The sequence below is a fragment of the Cygnus olor genome, chromosome 12 (genome assembly GCF_009769625.2).
Source record: "Cygnus olor isolate bCygOlo1 chromosome 12, bCygOlo1.pri.v2, whole genome shotgun sequence".
NCBI classification, from domain to species: Eukaryota; Metazoa; Chordata; class Aves; order Anseriformes; family Anatidae; genus Cygnus; species Cygnus olor.
In genome coordinates, this window is record NC_049180.1 from 1,661,641 (window position 1) to 1,680,687 (window position 19,047).

Here is a 19,047-nt window from a genome sequence, read left to right on the forward strand (position 1 = left end):
GCAAGAAAAAAGGCAAGAAAGCACCACCTCCTCCCTCGCAGAGGAGGCGGACAAAAGACGATGTAGGTGGTGTTGTAATTTCTCGCACCGTTGTACAAAGCGCAGAGGACGGGAGTGCAATACGGAAAGTCCCACGGCTCCGGGAGGAGGGAAGGAAGCCACAGCGTGCCCCGGCGCGGCCGGGCAGGAGTGCTGTACGTTAATGTGAATGTAAATAGCGTCTGCAGAGGTCCAAAAATAATAATACCGATAGTGATAATAATAAGAGACACTTTGCCAAATAAAGGGTGATGAGAAACCACTGGAGGATGTGGTGTGTAGGAGCTAGGCTGAACCGAGAAGAAGTCGTGTGCTCGATAGGAGCTTTAGTTTTCCGCATTTGCAAAAACCATCCTGTGTGTTTGCTGTAGGCAAGGCAGGAGGAGGACGGGCTCGGGGCCGCTCGCCCGGCATCGCAGAGGCGCCGGCCGCGGGTGCTGCCCTCGTGCCACCCTCCTGCAGCAGGAGCATGCATGGGGCTGCGCCGTGCCATGCCGTGCCATGCCGTGCCATGCCGTGCCATGCCGTGCTGCAGCAGGGCCCGGTGCACCCCGAGGTGACGTTTCCTACCCCGAGCCCTGCTGCAGGTCCCTGCGCACCCCGAGACCTCGGTGCGTCCCCTCGGGGGAGGGGGGGGGCGGGGGTCCCGCGCGCCCCGAGCTGAGAGCGCTTTGCCGGGTGCCCCTCGAGCGAGCGTTCACTTTATTTATGGTGTGACATATGTAATATTGTCTATTTTTCTTACGTTTCCTGAGAAGAGGTAATATATAAGAGTTTTGCAGATGCTCCTGCTGCGGGGCCGCCTGCTGCCCTGGGTGTCCGTCCCCTCCCCGCCACGCGTCCCCGCGTGCCCCCTGTCCCCCCCGCACCGGGGCCCTGCCTCTCTACCTCCGCCTCGCCGGGAAACCGCAGACGAGAGCATTTACACAGTCTGCTCTCATTTCCACTCCTTTCTGTTTTGCTTTTATTATTTTATTTTTTCTGTTTTCCTTTGTGTTGTTGTTTTTTTTTTTTTTAATAATAAAAATACCCTAAAGAACCTTGCATTGAAACCAAAAGCCGAGGGAGGGAGGGGACGGGCGGTGCAGCGCTAGCAGACGTCCAAACCAGAACGACAGCTTTAACGTGTAATATTTCCAAAAAATAGCGATGCGGGGAGGACGGTGGCCGTCGTGGCGGCCGGGGAGGCTCTGGCCGGGTGCTTCCATGGTCTTTTTTTGCCCCACACCGGTGCTGGGACGTGCGTGGGGCTGGGGCGTGCGTGCCCCGCGCGACGCCCAAGCTTTGTTTTTTGGTGGCTTTGTGGCACCGGGTGCTGGCAGAGGGATGTGCCGCGTGGCCCTGGTACAGCTGCGGGGCTTGGGAACACCCCGGGCGCTGCGGGGCAGCTCGGGGACACGGGGGGCCGGGGTGGCACAGCCCTGTGCCGGATCAGGTCCCCGTGGCCACCCACAGCGCCTGTCTTGGGTTTCCTTCCCCCTGCCCTGGTTGGAGCAGGGGAACGGTGTTCACATGGGGGGACAGCTTGTTTGTGGTCCCCAGGCGTTCTCAAATGGAAACCCCAGCTGAAACCAAAGTGCTGCCTCCCGGTAAGGCTCTGGGGACCCCAAACCTCCCCAAGCAGCCCCAGAGACCCCTGGCACCGCCTGCCGCAGCCGCCCCTCGCCCACCTCCTCCGGGTCATCCCCAGCTCCTCGGGGGGTCCCCGCGTCCGGGTGGGTTTGGGGCTGGGGACACGGCGTCGCCTTGCTCCCGGAGCAGGTCCCGGGTGCTGTGCAGGGTGCTTGCAGTGGCAGGGCCGCCCACAAGCACCCGGCAGCCCCTGGGGTCTCCCCCAATGCCACCAAAAGGCACAGCACCGGGAGGGAGGCGTCGTTCCCCCGTCCCCCCTGCTCACGGCTGCGCGGGCAGCACCGGTTCCCCAGCCCTGCCCGCGGCTCCCTGCCAGCCCCGGGGACGGGGACACCGGGGTGCGAGGGTCCCAGGGGCTGGGGGCTGGAGAGCAGAGCCCCCATTAAGGGCCGGGTGGGCTCGGGGGCGCCCGCCCTGCTCTGCTGCCTGGGTTTGCAGGGCCAGCATGGAGAGATGACGCGGCAGGACTTTCCTTCGGCATGCTGTCCCCCCCCCCTTGCTGTTTCCCGCTTTCTCTAAGTGTACTGTATGTTTGACCTGTGGAAGATGTAAACTTTATGATTCAGGTTATGTCTGTTCTTAACTCTGTATCTGTGTAATAAAGACGATTTAATATCAACCCGAGGTCTCCGTAGCATGGGCTTGCGCTGGGTGCCCTCGCCCCCACCCCGCCTCCCCCCCGCCAGCAGCAACCTGCTACCCCTGTCCCAAGCTCGGGGGAGGCCACTTTGGACCCCGGGGTCATGCAGTGACCCCCAGCCAGCCCTGGGAAGGGGGGGTCCCAAGGGGGTCTCCCCTAATTCTGCAGGTGCTGCGCCCTGCAGCCTGGGGCAGCCAGGCAGAGCTGTGCCTGGTCCCCAGCGGGGTCAACAGACAAGAAGGGCCGGGGGGGGGGCCCCACACCGGGGGGTGTCCCCACACCCGAGGGGGGGTGTCCCCACACCCGGGGGGGCGCCACGTGTGTGGGCCCCGCCTCGCCCCGCTGCACCCGCGTGGCCGCAGCCGCCCGCGGGACTCGAACCCGCGGCCTCGGGGTCCCAGCGGGGCGGGGCCACCCCCTCCCTCCCTTCCCGCCCTGCCGGCGGGGGGCGGGGCCCGGCGGCGCGGCGCGGCCCGCGATTGGCTGCTGATGTGTGAAAGTGGCGCGCCGGCGGGAAAGGCGCACGTGGCGGCGGGGCACGGCACGAGGGCGCGCGGCATGTTCGGGGGCAGGGCCAGGTAAGGGGCCGGGGCCGGGGCCGCCATGGGGCTGCCCGGGTTGTGGGAGGCTTGTCCCTGGATGTGCCCGGAGCCCAATCGAATTGGGGTCTGGATGGCTGTGGGTTTTCCCTCCCCTCTGTGCGGCCTGGGAATGCTGCTTGTAGGGCAGGTCCTCCTTCCTCTTCCCTTTCCTCAATGAGGATGGGGTGTTTGACGCTTTTTTTTTTTTGCCCGTGGGAAGCTGCTCCCAGGTCCCCTCTGCGGTTCCCTGAGCTGGGCAGCGACTCTGGGACCTGGAGACCTCTCAGTAGTTCTCCCTGCTGCAGCTCTGGGGTTTTCCTGCAAGCCTGCCTGCAGCATCAAGAGCTTTGGAGGTGGCTACTCGTTCTCCTGGAAGCAGCCTTAAAGCCTTTGTGGGGCTGGCATTCTGCGTTTGGTTCTGTGTGACGTGCTGCCTGTTGAATTGCTTTTTACCTCTGTTCCTGCCCAGTCCTCTCTTCCTGGACACTTCTGGGATCTGGTGGCAGGACCCGCCATCCCTGGCAGCAGTGGAGGCGTCCTGGGACGTGGCAGAAATGGCAGCTCCGCGCAAGGCTGTGGATGAGGACTCAGACCTGAGCCACCTGGAGGGGGACAGCACGGAGGAGTTGGGTGTGCAGGACCCGGTGAGCATTGGGCTAAATGCGGAATTGGTTTTGCCCCGTTCCGTAAGGAAATAGGAAGCTTTCTACAACGCTGTTCAAGTGCAGCGCTGCATCACCATGGGCCGGGGGTGTTCCCATGCCGTGTGCTGCTCACACAAGTCATGCTTTGGGTTTCAGGAGCTGGAGGCCATCAAAGCCCGAGTGCGGGAGATGGAGAAGGAGGACGAGAGGCTGAAGGCACTGCAGCTGGAAGCTGAGAGCCGCCTCATCATGAGCTCAGAGGCAGGTACGGGCTGTCCCTCGTCCCAGGCTGGCACGGGGCTGATGCAGGTCATACCCACTTGTACCTCCTACCTTTGCCGGCTGTGATGCACTAAATTAATTAAACTTAAGTCAATTAAGTAATTGAGTTTAGTACCAAGGCCCTGTAAAGCAGTAACGCTGTGTCATTCTTTTTGTGTGGAGAGACGGGGCAAGGGGATGGAGGAGGCTGAAGTGGTGGGGTTTGGGAGTATGTGATGGGACTGTGGAGCTGGCAGTGTGGCCGTGCACCAGCTTGGTGCCAGCTGTGCCGAGAGCCCCCGCCAGCTGGTCCCTCTGCTGTGGCTCCATCCAGTGTGACAGCAGCCCTCGTTTCTGCAGGTCTCTTCCCAAAGACAACAGAGGAGAAGATGGAGGTCGACCAGCGGTCCATCTACGTGGGCAATGTAAGTGGGAGGCCCTGGGGCAGAGCCCACCTCCCTGCTCCCTGCCCAGTGGGGGTTTGCTGTGCTCCCTACCCCGGGGACCTGTCCCACCTCCCTGCTATAGAGGCTGGTCCCAAACTGGGTGCTTTGCTTCTGCTCAGCCCACACTGGGAATGTGGCTTGAGCCTCACAGCTCAGCATCTGCCCGTGATCCTCAGCCACTTGCAGGTAACGTGCTGCAAGCATCAGCCACCCCAAATACCCCGCTGGAAGCTGTGGGTTGTGCAGTGTTCTTTGTTCCCTCAAAGCAGGGCTGTCCTTTGGATTTGGGGGTTCTGGGCTGGGGGATTCAGGTGGAAGGGTCTCCTAAACTTCAGGAGAGGGTGAGGCTGTGGTGGCACAGCGTGTGGCCCCTTGCTGGCCAGCCGAGGCGTGATGGTGAGCAGAGAGACCTGGGAGCTGTGGAGGTGCCCATGGGGGGGACTGTGGTTGCAGGTGGACTACGGGGGCACGGCGGAGGAGCTGGAGTCTCACTTCAACAGCTGCGGGCAGATCAACCGCGTCACCATCCTCTGTGACAAGTTCTCGGGGCACCCCAAAGGGTCAGTGCTGGCTGCGGGGTGCTGGGGACCGAGGCCGTGGTGGGTCTCAGCCTGGCTGCTCCGCGGCATCGCGGCTGGTCGTGGTGGAGGACGTCTCCTCCAAAGCCAGTGGCTCTGGGATTTGGCTGAAGCTCGACTGGAAACATCCAGTGCAAGGAACGGGTTGGTGCTGTGGGTTGGTGGTGAAGGGGCATTCAGCCTGGGGGCTTGGCATCAGCCCTACGGCATCGTAGGTGCTGCAGGAGCAGAGCTGCCACCTGCTTCTGAAAAAAGCAGAGCATGGGCTGTGTGTGCAAAGAAGGCAGGGATTTATTCTTCCCCCCACGAGTCCTGGGGGGCTTGGTGTGCCCTCAGGAAGGACGCTGCTGTCCCCAAGCAGAGCCCCTGCCCCGTGCTGGGCAGCATGATGTCCCCAGGGCTCTGCTCACCCCTTCCCCTCGCAGGTACGCCTACATCGAGTTCGAAGAGAAGAGCTCTGTGAAGGCTGCTGTGGAGCTGGACGAGAGCTTGTTCAGAGGCAGAGTCATTAAGGTAGGAGCAGGATGAGGCCCCCGGGATGTGTCTGTTTGTCTCAGCCCCGCTGCCTGGGGCTTGTGCTGAGCCCCCGCTGCCTTCCAGGTGCTGCCCAAGAGGACCAACATGCCGGGCATCAGCAGCACCGACCGCGGGGGCCACCGGGGCCGTTTCCAAGCCCGGGGAGGGCTGGCCCAGCGGGGGGGCTACTACGGGGGGCAGCAGGCGAGGCTGCGAGGGAGGACGTACAGGTGAGGCTGGCGGGTGTCCTGGTGCATGTGGGAGGATGGAGAAGGGCTCTGGCCCCAGGGGTACCTGGGTTTGGTCGAGGTTAGCCAGGGCTGAAGGGGGAGTCTGCTTTGGGGGGGCTGTCAGCAGGTAGACGTGATTCTTGGCAGCACCCGACCGCTGGCACCTGGGGCTGAGCGATGCCCCGGTGTTCCAGGAGGCTGTTTTGTTCCTGTCTAGGGGTCGGGCAAGGCTGTTGCCTTGGTATTTTCCATACTAGAAAGGAGGACTGCACTGCCCTGGAAGATGCCAATGGGACCGGAACGAAGAGATGGGATTGGAGAGACTTAAATGTGCCTACCCGAGCCAAAAAAAAAAAAAAGATTAATTTTAAAAAGCCATCTGCCTGGCTGTGAGGATTACCGGCGAGGCAGCTGTGTGCTGTGCAGCTGGAGCTGGGCTGCCAGGGGGAAGACTGGATCTGCTCTGTCCACGCTTCGGCCGGATCCCTGCTGGCATCCCAGGAGGGGTTTAGGGATGGGGTTTGTGTGGAGAACAGTCTCATTCCAGGGAACAGCGTGCTCTGGGATGCGAAGTGCTTTCCCAGTCCTCCCTTTCATCCTTATCCTATGGGAACAGAGCTGTGTTGGGGGGTTTGTAAGCCTTGTTTGGGTTCTAGGTGCATGAATGCTGTTCACCCTGCAGTGGGGGGAGTCCTGTCCTGCTCGGCCCCTGGAGAACCCTGCTCTGGGTGCTTTCAGATCCTCCAGCGCATGAAGCTTTCCTCTCTGGCACTTCCTTACTGGCTGTTTCTACAGCAGACGGGTCCTGGTTTCTCTTGCCCATAAGAAAATTCTAAAGACCTTTCCAAAGACTCTCATCTTCTCTGAATCAGCGGGGAGAGCCTTGGGATGCAGCTCTAGGTGTGACTGCCGGGGAGCTTTTCTGTAGCTGGAAAGACTCAAATTGTGGATTTCGGACCGTATTCTTGGGAGGAAGATCGAGCCTAGTGATGCATTTTGGGGTCTAGTTTTTTAACTTGCTAGCTACTCCACATCTAAGAACCAGGGCAGGGAGAAGGCAGCCCTTGCTCTTTGCTGGGAAGCCTCTATCTCTCCTGGTTAAACAAGGCCTGGGTGTCAAAAACCAAACAAACCTTCCCCCTCCTGCTTTTATTCCAAAGCCACAGGGATCGAAGTGTGCTGCTAATGTATCCGTTTGCTTCATTTCTAGCAGTAGCAGCATTTCAAAATAGTCTATTTTTGCAAATTTGGCCTGATCTTCCTCTTTATTCCTGGCACCGTTCCTGCTCCCTGTTTGGGGTGGGTGTGAGCTCACCTGAACTCAAGGATCAGCGCTGCCTGGCACTTGCCTTTCCTGCTGATCTTGTGTTTATGAGCTCTGAATCTGCTCGTTTTTAAAGGCAAAACTTTGTTAAAAGAGCCAGGCTGGGGCTCCAGCAATCAGCAGTACTGTGTGAAGTTCTGCATTGAAATGGGTTTTATTATGTAATTCTCACGCTAATCTTTCAGGATCCTTGGTTAGGATTCCCCTAACCCAGATGCAACTGACTCCTAAAGCAGCTTTTCACAGCTCAGAGGGCACTGCCAGACTAAAATCCCACTGCTTTTCTTTTTCCTTAGGACCTCAGGATTTTTTAAAGCTCGGGGCCTTAACTCTTAAGTTGATTTTGCCCTCTGCCCAGTGCGGGCTGTGCTGCCGAGGCTGGCCTTAGTTTCTCAATCCGAGCTACTCTTGCGCTCAGACTACAAAACTGGCTTTTTCTCAAGGGCTTTAAACTTTCCATTAGTAGGTTTGTAAGTTACTGAGATTTAATTTTTAATAAAAATTACTTTGGGGTGTACTTCTGAGTGAAAAGAGTGAAGACTTTTATGTGAAATTGTTTCGGAATAACAGCATGCAGCTGTGCCTTGTTTAGATGGTGGGAGGGGCTCAAACACTTCCATCTCCCATCATTTGACAGGTTGTTGTTGATTAAATGTATTTTTGTTTGAGGAAGTATTGTAAATGTCACTTATTTTTAAAATAAATGATCTTGCTGTGTGAACTTGATCTGCAGTGAGAGGCTGGCTGGGAGCTGACATGCTGTACTGACCTGGCTTTTTCCAGGTTCCTGTATCCTTTGGAGCTGTGTAACTATTTTTTTTTAATTGATTAGGTGCTCAGAGCAGACTGCTGTGTGCTGCTGATGGAGCAGCCTAGGTTGCTCTGCTTCTGACCAGGAGTGTGTGCTGGGAGCTGCTGGGATTTGCAGATAATCTGGCAGAAAACTTGCCCTGTTGGGCAGCTCTGTCAAACTTGCTGGAGCTGCACAGCCTCACTGAGTGCACCATACAAGCGATTAAGAAGCTGCGATGACTTCCTAGTCTATTTTTAAAAATATAAATACCTGCTATTGATTTGGTAGTCTTTAATTAGAACAGCAGTGGGCTGCAGGGGGAGGAGATGTTAACAGACTAGTTTGGGATGAGCAAGGCATCTGCAGTCCTGATGTCTTAATCTTGGTGTGTATGGGTTTATCCCAGCTGCACTACCTGTGCTCCCTGACCTGGACCAGAATTACTGCGATGTGTGCCAGGCCTGTTTTAGGGAGTGATGAGAGCAAATGCTGTCAAATCTGAGTCACCCACAGATCCTCCCCAGGAAGGCAAGATCAGTGCAGGACTCCATCAGGTGCAAGGTGGTGCTGCGAGAGCAGCTGTTTGTCTGTCTGCCAGATCCTTCTCGAGTGTGTAAGCAGTGGCTGATTGTAAAGAGACCTGGAGCCTTCGGCTGATCTGTGCAGCTTTCTCTTTCCAAGAACTACTGAAGTAAGTACATGCAGATCTGAGTGTTCCCAGCTGAGGAAAAACAGGACAAGGAGACCATGTTTTTGAAATAAGCATAGCTTCGACTGTTCCTGACAGAACTGAGCAGTCCTGAGTAGCAGCAAAAGGGCGGCTGCTGCTGTGCTCCTTCTGTGTTAGAGAAGTGCTCTGAAGTGTGGGTACTTCTGGGGAGCAGTGTCACTATCTGTGCCTCTCAGCTGACTGAAATCTAGGCTGACCCTAATAATAATCTCTTAGCTGTCTCTTGTGCAGCTGTGCTTGCTCTCATCACAAGCACAGCAGGAACTGCTGTTTTCCTACAAAGCCCAGTTTCTACAGAAACATCTGAGTTAGAGGAGCACAGCTGTGTACATTTCTGTAGGGAATGAGCCTCATCTGATGCTGCTGACCTTCCTGAAGGAAGAGCTGGCTACTGCATGGTACCTGAAGGCACAAGAAGGTGAACAAGGACTTCTGTGCTGTACTTTGGTTTGCTGGAGTAGAAATGCATGCAGAGCTTGCAGGTGCCGAGTTTATTTTACACAGAATAGATTTAAAATTATTACACAGAATGAAGACAATATATACATCACTTTGTAGGGCGCATTCCTGTACACAGGGAATGTTCTCAACACTTGGATGAGAATGGGCAGAGCCTCAGCACACCTGCATCATCATGGAGTTCACCATGTTATCAAAAGCCCTGGAGAAGGAAATGAACACAGCATTAAAGGAAGCAGCTAGTCCTGCACACCAGCTCTCCTAACAATACCAGCAGCTAACAATGCCTCTTACTGGTTAATGAGCTGGCTTTCCCCAGGCTGAATACATAGTTTCACTCTTTAACTATAGCATGTTAAGTGGATAATTACATTAATTAAACTGAAGTAAGGACAGGGCTTATCCTGGCAAAGTGTAAAAGCAGTTTTCTTGCCTAGGCAATACAGACTCCCAGCATTATTAAAATTCCCTGTGAGATTTCGGTTTAGCAATGGGGAGCACTGGCCCTCACACAGGAGTTACGCATGTTGAGGATCCCAGCTGTTGTGACTCCAGGACAAACTGCAGTCGTTTACCCTGTTTAACCCCCCTCTGTTTACCAAGGTTCCAGCTAATCAGGTAACTTTCTGCCCCCAGTGACACCATTTTCTCCAGCCAATGTTTTTAACTCCAGTTCTGAGGTGGGAGTGAGACAGCTCAATGTGACTTCTCAGGGGACTATCAGAGTTTCCTATCATGCAGTAATGACCCAAAGACAACACAGCTGTTCTCCATCTGAGCAGTTAAAGCATGCACATCTGAACTGCTCAACCACGGGGGTTATGTTCTTGGTCCTGTTACACCACAGGGGCACCGCAAGTCCCAGAGAGATGACCAAGCTCAGCGCGGTCATCCCACACTTACCTGGAATGGATACGGTCCCCTGGGTTGTAAAAAGGGTTGCACATTATGTCTGTGTATGAATTATGCAGCTTTCGGAACATCTGAAAAGGGATTGTAGTTTAATTAAATTTTTTTTTTTGGTTCTCAGCACTTTATGAATAAGCGGAAGTAGCAAAAACACTGATGTGGCAAGTTGTGCTCAGATTTCCTGCACTTACGCTGCGGATCTCATTGTCTCGAAGTGCTGTGTTTGAAGAATCCACCACCATAACAAACTTCACCTTTGAATTTGTCACGTAGCCGTATCTGTGCAGCTGTTAAGGAATGTGCTCCTGACACACCACAGGCTGGCAAAGCAACCAATGCAAGGCTGGAATACACTCAAAAAAGCTGAGAGGAGAGGAAATATCTTGCTCTTACTGCACCCAGCACAGAGCCAGGCCCAGGTGAGGTAAGCAAGACAGCGGATTGCTCCCTCGCCACCTGACTTCTGTCCCCTTTGGTAACTCCTGCTCCCATGTGCTCCTCTGCTGGCCAGTAACGCGTGCCTTGCATTTTGCAAACAGCCCCGCGTTAGCTGTTTTGGTGAGGGTTTCTCTCTTCTGAAGAACAGTTTCAATGACCCGGCCGCCCTACCTATTCTCATTCAGGAGGTCGCAGTCAGAGGCCTGGAGATCCTCTAATATCAGAATGATCTGGGACCCCAAAAGTTAACCCACAAATCAGGTCTGTTAGAGCAGGTAACCTCTAAGGCATTCAGAGAAAAAGCCAAAAAATGTTCAAAAGGTCAGCTTTGTGACAAAAATGCCGGGACAGCTGTGACCCTGGGCTGTGGATCTGAGCGAGGCTGGGTGGTGCACCCGGGACCTCGGTCCTGAGAGCCGACCCAGCGACACCATCACGCTCCCGCCACGTTCACTAGTGCTATTAAGGAGTCCCAGCCTCGTTGTAGTTACTCACCTGCTTTAACGAAGCAGAGAATGAAGAGAAGGAACCGTGTTTGTGAAATGGCTCTGCCTGATGTAGGCCAAATGCCCATAGGGGCTGAGGCCTCACCGCCCTGTCAGGGAACAAACAGCAGCTGCCGAACTGAACGAGGCACCGAACCCAACCCTTGACGTGTCTGCGAACAAGGCTGTGAACCTCCTGCTGCTGCCTTTAACGTGGCACCAAACAGCAGGAGAGGTTTCCCTATGGTCCAGGAAGGGTCGAGGTGAATGCCAGCACGTGGTGTGACGGCGTGACTGCAGGGAGACCGTGCCACGCAGGCGTTAGAAAGATCAGGTCGCATTAGAAAGATACACTTTGTAGTCTTCGGTGGGGTAGAGGAGCCCCAGGTACAGCTCCCTCTGATCGACCAGAGCCTTGCCCATCGCAGAGATCTTCTCATCCACGACATCGAGGGATGTGTGCACCGTGTAGTGGAACTTCAGCTCGTTTTCTGTCGGAATGCTCCGGATGTAGAGGGGGTAGTTCTGGGGAGGATGACAAATTATGCTCGTGAGGGCAGGCTGCTCTGTTCTGGCGACCCTCTCAGGCCCCAATACCCCACCTGACCCCACTGCCCCTCTCAGGCTCCGCAGCATGACCTGGACCCACAGCCTCTCTCAGGCCCTGTAGCCCCACTATCCCACAGCCCCTCTCAGACCCCATAGGCCCACCTGGCGCCACAACCACAGCCTTTCTCACCCCTGCTCAGGCCCCGCAGCCCCTCTGAGGTCCTATAGTCCCACCTGGCCCCATAGCACCACCCTGAGTCCCCCAGCCCCTCTCCCCTGACCCCTGCTTGGGCTCCATAGCCCCACCTGTGCCCCACAGCCCCTCTCAGCCCCACCTTGAGCCCCACAGCCCCTCTGAGGCCCTATAATCCCACCTGGCCCCCTAGCCCCTCTGAGGCCCAGTGGCCCCACAGCACCACCCTGTGCCCCCCAGCCCCTCTCCCCTCACCCCTGCTCAGGTTCCATAGCCCCACCTGGGCCCCACAGCCCCTCTCAGGCCCCACTGCCCCCACCTGGCCCTACACCCCTTGCGACCCCATAGCCCCACCTGACCCCACAGCACCACCCTGGGGCCCCCAGCCCCTCTCCCCTCCTCAGGCTCCAATGCCCCACCTGTGCCCCACAGCCCCTCTAGGGCCCCATAATTCCACCTGGCCCCACGGCCCCTCTGAGGCCCTATAGCCCCACCTGGCCCCACAGCTCCACCCCGGGCCCCACAGCCCCTCTCCCCTCACCCCTGCTCGGGTTCCACAGCCCCACCTGGCCCCACAGCCCCTCTCAGACCTCGTAACCCCACCTGGCCTCACTGCACTGCACCACCTCTCAGGCCCCACAGCCACAGCCCTCCTCACCCCTGCTCAGGCCCCACAGCCGCTCTGAGACCCTATAGCCCCACCCGGCTCCACAGCTCCACCCTGGGCCCCACAGCCCCTCTCCCCTCACCCCTGCTCGGGCTCCACAGCCCCACCTTGAACCCCACAGCCCCTTTCAGGCCCCCCCCTGCCCCCCTCAGGCCCCCAACAGCCCCTCTGAGACCCTGTAGCCCCACCTTGAGCCCCACAGCTCCCCTCAGGCCCCGCCCCCGCCCCCCTCAGGCCCCGCCCCCCTCAGGCCCCCCCCCCGCCCCCCTCAGGCCCCACAGCCCCTCTGAGGCCCTGTAGCCCCGCCTTGAGCCCCACAGCCCCTCTCAGGCCCCCTCAGGCCCCCCACAGCCCCTCTGAGGCCCTGCAGCCCCACCTTGAGCCCCACAGCCCCTCTCAGGCCCCCCCAGGCCCCCCACAGCCCCTCTGAGGCCCTGCAGCCCCACCTTGAGCCCCACAGCCCCTCTCAGGCCCCCCCAGGCCCCCCACAGCCCCTCTGAGGCCCTGCAGCCCCACCTTGAGCCCCACAGCCCCTCTCAGGCCCCCCCAGGCCCCCCACAGCCCCTCTGAGGCCCTGCAGCCCCACCTTGAGCCCCACAGCCCCTCTCAGGCCCCCCCAGGCCCCCCACAGCCCCTCTGAGGCCCTGCAGCCCCCCCTTGAGCCCCACAGCTCCTCTCAGGCCCCGCCCCCGCCCCCTCAGGCCCCGCCCCCCGCCCCCCTCAGGCCCCACAGCCCCTCTGAGGCCCTGTAGCCCCACCTTGAGCCCCACAGCCCCTCTCAGGCCCCCTCAGGCCCCACAGCCCCTCTGAGGCCCTGTAGCCCCGCCTTGAGCCCCACAGCCCCTCTCAGGCCCCCTCAGGCCCCCCACAGCCCCTCTGAGGCCCTGTAGCCCCGCCTTGAGCCCCACAGCCCCTCTCAGGCCCCCTCAGGCCCCCCACAGCCCCTCTGAGGCCCTGTAGCCCCACCTTGAGCCCCACAGCTCCTCTCAGGCCCCGCCCCCGCCCCCTCAGGCCCCGCCCCCCGCCCCCCTCAGGCCCCACAGCCCCTCTGAGGCCCTGTAGCCCCGCCTTGAGCCCCACAGCCCCTCTCAGGCCCCCTCAGGCCCCCCACAGCCCCTCTGAGGCCCTGCAGCCCCACCTTGAGCCCCACAGCCCCCCCCCCACCTCCTTGGCGATCACGGCGACGCACACCGCCATCTTGCCCCGCCCCCCGTCACGTGCCCGGGGGGGGGAAGGCGGCAGCGGTCACGTGAGGCGGGCGCCGTTGCCATGGCGAGGGCGGTGCTGGTGCCGCTGTGCCTGTGGTGGGCCCTGGGCCGCGCCGCGCCCCCCAACGTGCTGCTGCTGCTCATGGACGACGTGAGGGGGCCGGGGGGGGGCGTGGGGGTGGGGGTGGGGACCTGGGGGGCGGGGGGGGGCGGTGGCAGCCGCCTGGAGGCTGTTGTGGGGCGGGGGGGGGGGGGGTCGGTGCCTGCCCCCAAGGGGGTGGTTGTGGGGCCGGGGGGGGGGGTGTCTGTGGGGCCGGGGGGAAGGTCATTGGGGGGGTATATGGGGCCGAGGATGTTGTTGTGGGGCCGGGGGGGGGGGGGGGTCATTGGGGGGTATATGCGGCTGGGGGGGATATATGGGGCCGAGCATGTCGTTGTGGGGCCGGGGGGGTGTATATGGGGCCAGGGGGGTGTATATAGGGCCGGGGGGGGGAGTCTCTGTGGGGCCCCGAGGGGGGGGGGTCTCTGTGGGGTCGGGGGGGTGTAAATGGTGCCGGGGGGGGGGGGGTGGTGTCTGTGGTACCAAGGAATCGTTGTGGGGCCGGGGTGCTGCTGCCTGGAGTAGGGGTCTGGCAGCCCGGTCCCAGTATCCTGCAGCTATAGGACCTGAGGGAAGGGCCTCAAGGTGTGCCAGGGGAGGGTCAGGTTGGAAATCTGGGGACGTTTCTTCTCAGAAAGAGCGGTCAGGCATCGGGACGGGTTGCCCGGGGAGGTGGTGGGGTCACCGTCCCCGGGGGTGTTCGAGGAGAGGTTGGACCCGGTGCTTGGGGACATGGCTCAGCGGTGACGGTGGTGGTAGGGGGGCGGTTGGACCAGGTGAGCTTGGAGGGGTTTTCCAGCCCTGATGGTTTTGGGATTCCTGGGCGCACAGAGCGGTTTGGGTTGGGAGGACCTCAAGGGTCACCTTGCTTTGCAAGCAGCGACCACCCTGCAGGTGTGCGCGCCTCCTGGCGCCCCGCAGAGCGCTCTCGCTCCCGCCGTGCCCCATCCTGGCTCCGTCAGGTTATTTGCGGGTTCACGCCCGGTCCCTTGTAGGGGGTCTCAGCAGCGCCGTGTCCAGTCCCCGGTCGCTTGGCCGGCGTTGGGGCCAGCAGGCGGGCAGGGTCTGCGTCGTGAGTCACGGCCACGGGGCTGAGGCGCGGTGATTCAGGCCCCGCTCGTGGGTCGGTGGCATGATACGGAAAGGTTTGAGTGGAATAAGCGGAGTATTTCATAGGGATTTTAAGTAGTCGCTGAGGGATCTGTCACGCTCAGTTGCTTTCCTTCTCAAGTCTTATGTGAAAAGCAGCGATGCTTTGAAGGCCCTGCCCCTCCTGCAGGGCAGAGCTACCCCAGGTGATGTTCAGGGGACGTTTTATTCCTCGTTTGTGGGCGTCCTGAGGAAAACAAATGAGACTTCTCAGATCTATAAAGTCAAGCCTGCATTGAAGTCTTTTGGGGCTGTTGCTTGCCCACCTACGCACCTTATCTAGAAGCCTAGTCACCTCATCAGCCCGATCCTAATGACTGAGCAATTAAGTCAAGGATTGGCCTTGCAGCCTACAAAAATAATTGTCTAATACTGGAGATGGATGTAGTTGTAGCAGCATTGAGTGAGGAGCAGCTACACGTATTGACAAAGAAGCTCCAGTACATTTCAGGAAATGTGTGAGAAACCCACACTTGCCTCCTGAAGAGGGAAACAAAAAGAAAACTAATTCCATTAATTTTGCTCTATGAGGGGGAAAAAAAGCCGTTAAAAAGGAGATAGAGCCACCAGTTAAATAAATCCTGCTTTGCTTCTCTTCTGATGTTCCTGCCTCGTCGTAGAGGTGCGTTTGGGGTGGGTGCATCGTGTGCCTTAAAGCTCCTTGAGAAGCTAACGGGGTCGGGTATGGGACTGGAAGGGTGGCCCAGCCCCTGTCGCCTGTTGGACTCCGTTCTTCCAATTCAGCACGACCGCCTCGCTGTTGTTCTCAGCGTTTCCACACTCTCGTGCAAGATAATCGCCGTGTAAGCCCTCTTTTGTCGTGGCCAGCCGAGCCTCCGGCAGCCCATCTTAATTTTCTGACCAGGGATATTTCCCCCTGAGCAGGTGTTTGTAAGTGTCGAGATGAAAGCTCCTTGGGACAGCGATTAGCCCGCTCTAGGAGTGTTGGTGCAGCACGGGACGTGACGGGGCACAGATCCTGGTGGAGCTTCTGTGGGCTCTTTGTTGATGTGTGCCCTGTTCATTAAACGTGCGTCTCCGTGGTCTTTTTCCTTTGATCCCTCGGTAACTTCTGTGGCTCTGTCGCTGCGTGTGGATCAGAGCAACGCGATGTTCCCTTTTTTCTTTCTTTCGTCTTGATAAAGACACCGAAGAGGTGAGAACCGAGGGCTGATCCACGGAACCCAATTTAATTCCACGCCCTACGTGAGGTCGCACCGTTTAATTGCCCTTCGCTCAAACCTCAAAATCCGGCTCTGCAGCTCCCCGGCAGTTTTCTTCTCCAAACTGCACCGCGGCAGCGCACACGCGAGGCTCTCAGCTGGGACCAGACAGATGGTTTCCTACAGCTCTGGATACATTACCCCCTCTGTATTAGCTGCTCACCTGATACACGCCTGTATTAGAGACAGCTATTGCATCTTTTAAAGCACGATATAATCTCTAGCAACCGTGGTGCCTAATTGCTCATTAAGCCGTTCCCTTCCAGAACCTTCTGTTTTAAGTCACTCGCTTTTATTTGCGTTATTACCCGCGATCGTTCTCGGCGATGAGCGCAGGCGGCGCGGCGGTGGCTTTATGGCTCTCCTGGGTAGGGATGCACGACCCTCCAGCAGGTTTCTCTCTAGAGCTGGCTTTTAAAATAAACTTTTTTTTTTTTTTCCCCTTTTAGACCTTTTTCTTGCGTTCGTAGTTGAGTACAAACGGGTGGGCAGGCAGATGGGGCAGACAGAGTGCTGGGGTCGGCGCTCCAAGACAAAGACACGTGGCCAGGGACTGAGCAATTTGACTTTGCAGCTGTACAACACGGAGCAGATCGTGTGCAACTTCCTCCTTGCCAGTCTTCAGGCCCTGGAGTAAGAGAGAAGACGTTAGGGTTCTCGTCCAGTTCCGCTGCAAGCGTTTAAATGTCCTCCAGCAAGTCAGTTATCTTGTGTGTGCCTCAGTTTCTCGTTTGCCAGTGAGACCTGCAATAGTTCCCTGCTTCACGGGGTTGGGGAAGACCATTTTCATGACGGTTGTGAAGTGCTCGCTAAGCAGGGAGATGAGCACTATAAAGACAGAAATGAAGGGATGAAATGAAGGTTTTATGTGAGCCCAGAAGCATTGTCATTTATGGAAGAGTAAAAGTACTTTTACATCTTTTGGTGTGTGCTTTTTTTACAGATGGGTTGGGGTGATTTGGGAGCTTTCGGAGAGCCTTCGAAGGAAACTCCGAACTTAGACCAGATGGCTTCGGAAGGGATGCTTTTCCTGGATTTTTATACCGCCAACCCCCTCTGCTCGCCATGTGAGTAAACTTGAGTCTGAAGCTAGCAGGTGAGGATGCCACCTTCTGAGAAGGTTGGGGTGTTTGCCAGCATCTGCCATGAGCTAGCAACCAAACCAGTGATTACCCTCAGGGCAGAGTTGGGGTTTGGTGCTTTGATCTTTTGTTTTGCCTCCTTTTTATTTACTTTTCGACTGGAAAACCTACGATCTTAAGTTCATTCAAAGCAGTGTTTTAGTGATCAAATCAATGCAGGTAAAGGATTTTGTAAAATGTTCTGGTTTAGTATTCTAGCCTCCGTCATTGCATTTTTAGTTCTTTCTCATTCTGGAACAGACAGACAAAGCAGTATTTAAATTGTTGCTGAACAGAAAGGTACGTAGTTTGTCTGATTCCACTGACATTGGCCAGACTTTTGTGCAAGGAAAGGCAGCAGGTCGTGTCCTGTTGTTGACCTCCGTGGCTTGCAAGATTCCTGGGGAAGGGACAAGAGACAAAAGAAACAGTTCAGTTTGGGAGCTAACGGTTATTTTTAATCCTTCTTTGTGTGTGTGTGTGTCCCCAGCTTTATTGGCAACCAAGAACTGAAATGAAAATGAGGAACAGAGGCTTTCTGTTCGGGTTTTCATCTAGCAAATCATTTGTCAATGTGCTAATGCCTGTCCTTCCTCAGAAAAGGCGTTTAATATATGCTGAAGTCCTCCTAAGTCCAGTGGTACTTCAGCATCTGTTTAAATGTTTGCAGAGTTCAGGATCTGATTTTTATTGTCAAAGCTGGACAGCTTCTTTTTGTTCACTACTACATGACTTTCATTCAGGCAAGTTTGAAAACTTAGCCTGAGCTGTAAGCATGTGATCGATTTGTGTTAGGATTCCCTCTTAAATACATGTGCCAGGTTTTCCTTTTCTAATTACTGAGACAGGATGGCTGCTTCAGTTACTGTTGTAAGTAATAACTTTTCAGCAGTGGGTAAAGTAATTTTATAGAGGGACCAAAGTTCAGTTAGGTTCGTCCTGGCATAACTCTAACGGTGTTGTATCAGAACCTGGCCATCTCCGTGGCTCGCTTGAAAAGGGTGTTTGTTGTTGAGTTCTAATGTGAGTGATCCTAGTAGCTGGCTGTGGCAGGACACTGACGTGCTTCAGTTGTTGTGCTGTCGTCAGCCTGAATATGATAGTACTAACTGTAACCAGAGTGCATGGAAAAAAAAATAAAAACAAATGTTTTTTGTTGTTTGTAGCAAGGGCAGCGCTGTTGACGGGCCGTCTCCCGGTCAGGAATGGTTTTTACACCACGAATGGACATGCCAGAAACGGTATGGGCTTCATTCCCGATTCCTCTTTTGATTTCTCTCCGTGCTTTGTCCAAAGTTTTGCTTTGAACAAAGGCTTGGCTCAGTTATCTTCCCTTACGGGTCTTCTAGAGTGGCACAAAAAGATTACCATGTTAACTGCTGGTAATAAGCGTGAAATTTATTGCTTCCTCCTCGTTAAGCAGAAAACCTTCTCAAATGAAGAGACACAAACAAGGCTGGTTGATCCATTTGCTTCTGCTGGCGGAGAAGTGTTTCCTCTGCTCGGTGTAATTGGTGTCTGGTTAAAGAAAGTCACGCGGGGTGTGTGTTAACACCCGGAGTAAACAAGCTGCTTACAGTTTTATTCAGCATCTGGTTTTCTGCCCATTTCAGAAAGGGCAGTTTTATAGCCCTGTGGTGCTTCCAGGAAGGATTACCAGTACGTAAAGTCTCTGGGTTGATTTTTGGTTCCGGAGTGACAGAAGCTGCATGAGACCATGCGTGCTTGGGCAAGAGGCAGCAGCTGCGTGTTGCTTCACACCGTGCATCGCCCAGCACGCTCGGCCATCTCCACCCTCACCAAAGCCACACCAGAGAGCTGTGGACTGTGAGAGACCTCGTTTCTCTCAGTTCTTGCAGCCTGAGCAAGTTTATCAATCATTTCATCTAGGAAAAAAATGCCTTCATTTTAGGAAATGTAAGGCAAATTTGCAGAATTAAAGGCAACTCCAATGGATGCCTAAAGCACTCGTTTTCTGTTTGATCCTCACCCCTCTCCCTGCTGTATTCAAGGGCCTTGCCTTCCTTCTGTGATGGCAGCCCCCTTTTTTATTGGTCATGGTGTGTAAGCAGATGGAGATTTCCCTTTACTTGAGGCATGTGTTTGCTGAATCAACTTGTCCTCTTCATCTC

General features: G+C 56.5%; 3 protein-coding genes and 1 long non-coding RNA gene across 5 annotated transcripts in view; 2 read left to right on the top strand and 2 right to left on the bottom strand.

Annotated features, from left to right (window-relative positions):
* Positions 1 to 2,776: 2,776 nt before the first annotated feature.
* PABPN1L (PABPN1 like, cytoplasmic) lies at positions 2,777 to 7,799 on the top strand. Its single transcript, XM_040571637.1, has 8 exons — positions 2,777 to 2,889; positions 3,362 to 3,536; positions 3,693 to 3,801; positions 4,158 to 4,222; positions 4,697 to 4,803; positions 5,247 to 5,334; positions 5,422 to 5,567; positions 5,785 to 7,799. Exons 1-8 carry the CDS (start codon positions 2,801 to 2,803, stop codon positions 5,822 to 5,824), a joined length of 819 nt encoding a protein of 272 aa, XP_040427571.1. The 5' UTR covers positions 2,777 to 2,800; the 3' UTR covers positions 5,825 to 7,799.
* Positions 7,800 to 8,890: 1,091 nt separating this feature from the next.
* On the bottom strand, positions 8,891 to 13,385 carry TRAPPC2L (trafficking protein particle complex subunit 2L). Its single transcript, XM_040571641.1, has 5 exons — positions 13,279 to 13,385; positions 11,058 to 11,230; positions 9,974 to 10,061; positions 9,777 to 9,856; positions 8,891 to 9,075 (listed from the first exon to the last, which is right to left on the bottom strand). Exons 1-5 carry the CDS (start codon positions 13,309 to 13,311, stop codon positions 9,030 to 9,032), a joined length of 420 nt encoding a protein of 139 aa, XP_040427575.1. The 5' UTR covers positions 13,312 to 13,385; the 3' UTR covers positions 8,891 to 9,029.
* On the bottom strand, positions 11,523 to 12,550 carry LOC121076964. The gene is made up of 3 exons (XR_005823831.1): positions 12,534 to 12,550; positions 12,024 to 12,186; positions 11,523 to 11,560 (listed from the first exon to the last, which is right to left on the bottom strand). It is a non-coding gene; the product is annotated as an uncharacterized LOC121076964 (long non-coding RNA).
* GALNS (galactosamine (N-acetyl)-6-sulfatase) overlaps positions 13,325 to 19,047 on the top strand; it is a 54,057-nt gene continuing 48,334 nt past the window's right edge. The window contains exons 1-3 of one of the 2 annotated variants that reach the window (XM_040571636.1): positions 13,325 to 13,473; positions 16,738 to 16,861; positions 18,082 to 18,156. In XM_040571636.1, the coding sequence (XP_040427570.1) occupies positions 13,384 to 13,473; positions 16,738 to 16,861; positions 18,082 to 18,156 (289 nt within the window). In that variant the 5' untranslated portion in view covers positions 13,325 to 13,383. The remainder of the gene's footprint in view (positions 13,474 to 16,737; positions 16,862 to 18,081; positions 18,157 to 19,047) is intronic. The other variant, XR_005823830.1, reaches the window with a different exon arrangement.

Bases quoted from the DNA above. Each gene is read 5' to 3' on its own strand.
- PABPN1L (XM_040571637.1), top strand. From the start codon at position 2,801: ATGTGTGAAAGTGGCGCGCCGGCGGGAAAGGCGCACGTGGCGGCGGGG. The intron at 2,890-3,361 runs GTAAGGGGCCGG...GTTCCTGCCCAG, and splicing joins ATGTTCGGGGGCAGGGCCAG to TCCTCTCTTCCTGGACACTT. The intron at 3,537-3,692 runs GTGAGCATTGGG...TTTGGGTTTCAG, and splicing joins AGTTGGGTGTGCAGGACCCG to GAGCTGGAGGCCATCAAAGC.
- TRAPPC2L (XM_040571641.1), bottom strand. From the start codon at position 13,311: ATGGCGGTGTGCGTCGCCGTGATCGCCAAGGAG. The intron at 10,062-11,057 runs GTATCTTTCTAA...ACAGCTGCACAG, and splicing joins CCCACCGAAGACTACAAAGT to ATACGGCTACGTGACAAATT. The intron at 9,857-9,973 runs GTAAGTGCAGGA...ATCCCTTTTCAG, and splicing joins GAGACAATGAGATCCGCAGC to ATGTTCCGAAAGCTGCATAA.